This window comes from Nematolebias whitei, chromosome 11 (assembly GCF_014905685.2).
Source record: "Nematolebias whitei isolate Nwh7 chromosome 11, NemWhi1, whole genome shotgun sequence".
Classification (NCBI taxonomy): domain Eukaryota; kingdom Metazoa; phylum Chordata; class Actinopteri; order Cyprinodontiformes; family Rivulidae; genus Nematolebias; species Nematolebias whitei.
In genome coordinates this window covers 30,332,313-30,335,068 of record NC_056508.1, presented here as the reverse complement: position 1 = coordinate 30,335,068, position 2,756 = coordinate 30,332,313, and the positions used below count along the sequence as shown (strand labels likewise).

Genomic DNA, 2,756 nt, shown 5'->3' with positions numbered 1-2,756 from the left:
TCTGCATTTAACCCATCACACCTGAGATACATCCAGGTGGAGCAGTGGGCAGCTATGTATAAGTGTGCGGGGAGCAAATTGGGTGTCTTGCTCAGAGACACCACTGAAGTGGGTGATGTGGGAATGACATGGGAAATCGGACCGCAGCTTTCTGGTCCCAGGTCGGCTGCCCTCCCTCTTCCATCTCGGACCCTTAAACATAAATTCATAGTCAAAAAAGCTGCAGCTCAAAGGCTGCAAATCTCAACTGAATGTCTGTTTTTTCTTTTTTCTATTTCTACACAGTTAACAATAAGACTCATCTAATTTTTAAAACCCAGTCACAAAGTATATCTGCTGACTTTGCTAAAAGGGAAGACACCATCTACACAGGCACATGTGCTAAAACACAAGTTCAAACAGCAATTTCAGTCTTAATTGGCTATATTTTTAATTAAGATTCCAATATTTGTTTATAAAAGATGCTACAACTTTATAGCAGGCACAAAAATAACAGAAGCAGTCTGTTGTGTTGAAGAACATCCCTTTTAACGTAGCCACCATAGGTGTTATTACACATCCATTAACCCCTCCTCATCATACTGGTATCAACAGGGCCTTGGTATTGCTCATATACATGTCAAACTGAATCCCTAATGGCGGTTATTTTCAGTGGTGCTCCCAAGGTACCTTTTAAGTGACTGAGATGGGGATTTGACAGGTCTGCTTCCGTGTGGAGCTCTGATTAATGTGACCTGTCAGGCAGCCACGGTGGCGTCAGATGTTTTCCCCAGACTGCTTCTTCGGCAGGGAACTTTCCCTGAACACATGACAGCAGACAGCCAGACTTGTAAAGAGTCTCAAGCATGACTGAATAGGAACTGAGGGCTCCACTAGGTCTCAGGTTGATTAGCTGAGGATTAACGTGGGCCTTTCTGGCACCTGAAGGCTTCCTGAAGGCCGTACTTTTCCAGATTGAGATGTCAGACGTGTGGCGGTTCCACTTTTAACTCTTTTTTTTCTTCTTTATGTGTTTATCTCCATCTTCAGCCAGTCGTGTGGCAGGCAGAGGAGTGAGGAGGGAGAGAACGGCCTTCACCAACAACCAGCTGCTGGAACTGGAGAAGGAGTTCCACTTCAGTCCATACTTGCGGCGCCACCGGAGGCTGGAGATGGCAGCCGGGCTGCACCTCACCGACCGCCAGGTCAAGATCTGGTTCCAGAACCGCAGGATGAGGCACAAGAAAGAGCAGAAGTATGGCAGCAGGGAGGCATGCTTGTCCCAGGGGTTTCCACCCAATCTAAGTTCTTACTCGGACCACCTGAGGCTCCAAACAGCATGTGCTGTCAGAACTTCCTCCTCCTCTCCCTCAGAGCTTGTCTCTATGGATTGCTCCTTGTCCTCCCTGTTCGGCTCGTTTAGTGACAGCAGCAGTGCTCAGAGTCTTTACCCTGCAGATCTCCCCCATCTTAACTGCTTGCTTCCATCTGCTGCAAATGGTCCACCACCCTCCTGCACAGACATTGATGGCCATCAGCACGCCGGTTTTTCAAACTGGCCCTGAGGCACCATAAAGGCCATCCCTTCTGTGCTCTTAAAAAATCTCAATCATATCTTCACTTACTTATAAAAGACTGGGGGATGTCTGATCAGCGTCCAAGGAATGCTATCCACTTAGCACACTCTTTCATCCTTCACGATACGTTTTAATTTAACCATGTGAAAAACATCCTAATTAAAGGAGAGCTATTGTAATATCTTTCGTGTTTTTTAGACCAGTCTTTAAGCCCACTGCTCACAGCAGGATGTGTTTGAACGTGGATCATTACATTTTTGGATTTTATGGGTTTATATTTTTGATTGTTAATGCATGCAGAAACAGACTTTAAAGAAATTTGTCCCGTTCGTTCTTTGTCTTTGTTTTATCTAAACTGTATATATGCTGTTTGTGTAAAATGTTTTACATGTGAAATGAACAGAATTCATATTGAGCTGGTTTTTTTTTTTATTATTGTTAAAGCCAATAAAGCATCCAGTCTCTCATAGTTTTGTTGATTCATGGCGATGTCATAAACTGCACATGCTTAATAAAAGCATTTAGGGGAACCCGTAATCTTGTACAGTGTTTCCCCCTTTTTATTGCTTATTAGAATGACATTCTTCCCAGCAGTATTTCATGATTACGATTTCTTGGATGGGATCCCAAAAGGAAAACGAAGAACGGTTAGCATATTCAAATTAAAGCATGCTTTAGATTCATTGAAAACCTAACAGTGTTGTGTATTCACGTTGCACAATCCTGCTCTCCCGCTCCCCTGACTCAGAGTTCCCCACCATAAATCACTGAGACAAGCCAGTTTTTCCAGCATTCCAACCACAAGCTCCGAACCCACTGGGCACCGTGACAAGCTATCTAGCCTCCTCCTTCCCTGCCCTCGCCTTTTTCTATAGTTAAATTGCAAAGCTGCAAGTAGGGTCTGGCCTCCCCTCTCAGGGGGGCATGTTAGCTGTGTAAAGTGGAAGCCTCTCTGACATGCCACAAGGCCACAAGAGACCAATGCTGCTCAGCGGCCAAAGAACATATTATCTTAAAGGATATATTGCGATGCTCACTGGCATCCATTGTGCTTTATGGAAAGTGGCTTATCAAATGTAAACTGTGTCATCTGAATGTTATTTTCCTTTCAAAAACTGGATTTTCACTGTAGATTACTTCTGACAGAAGTGGGTCAAATATGCTCCAGGGTTCCAACAGTTTGGTGCGTCAAAGATAAAG

The 2,756-nt window shown here is 44.3% G+C and overlaps 1 protein-coding gene across 1 annotated transcript in view; it reads left to right on the top strand.

Moving 5' to 3' along the window:
• Window positions 1-1,765, top strand: part of LOC119416948 (homeobox protein Hox-D3) — a 2,460-nt gene extending 695 nt beyond the window's left edge. The window contains exon 2 of the mRNA XM_037684147.1: window positions 1,030-1,765. Coding sequence (XP_037540075.1) covers window positions 1,030-1,544 — 515 coding nt within the window. The 3' untranslated portion in view covers window positions 1,545-1,765. The remainder of the gene's footprint in view (window positions 1-1,029) is intronic.
• Window positions 1,766-2,756: the final 991 nt, after the last annotated feature.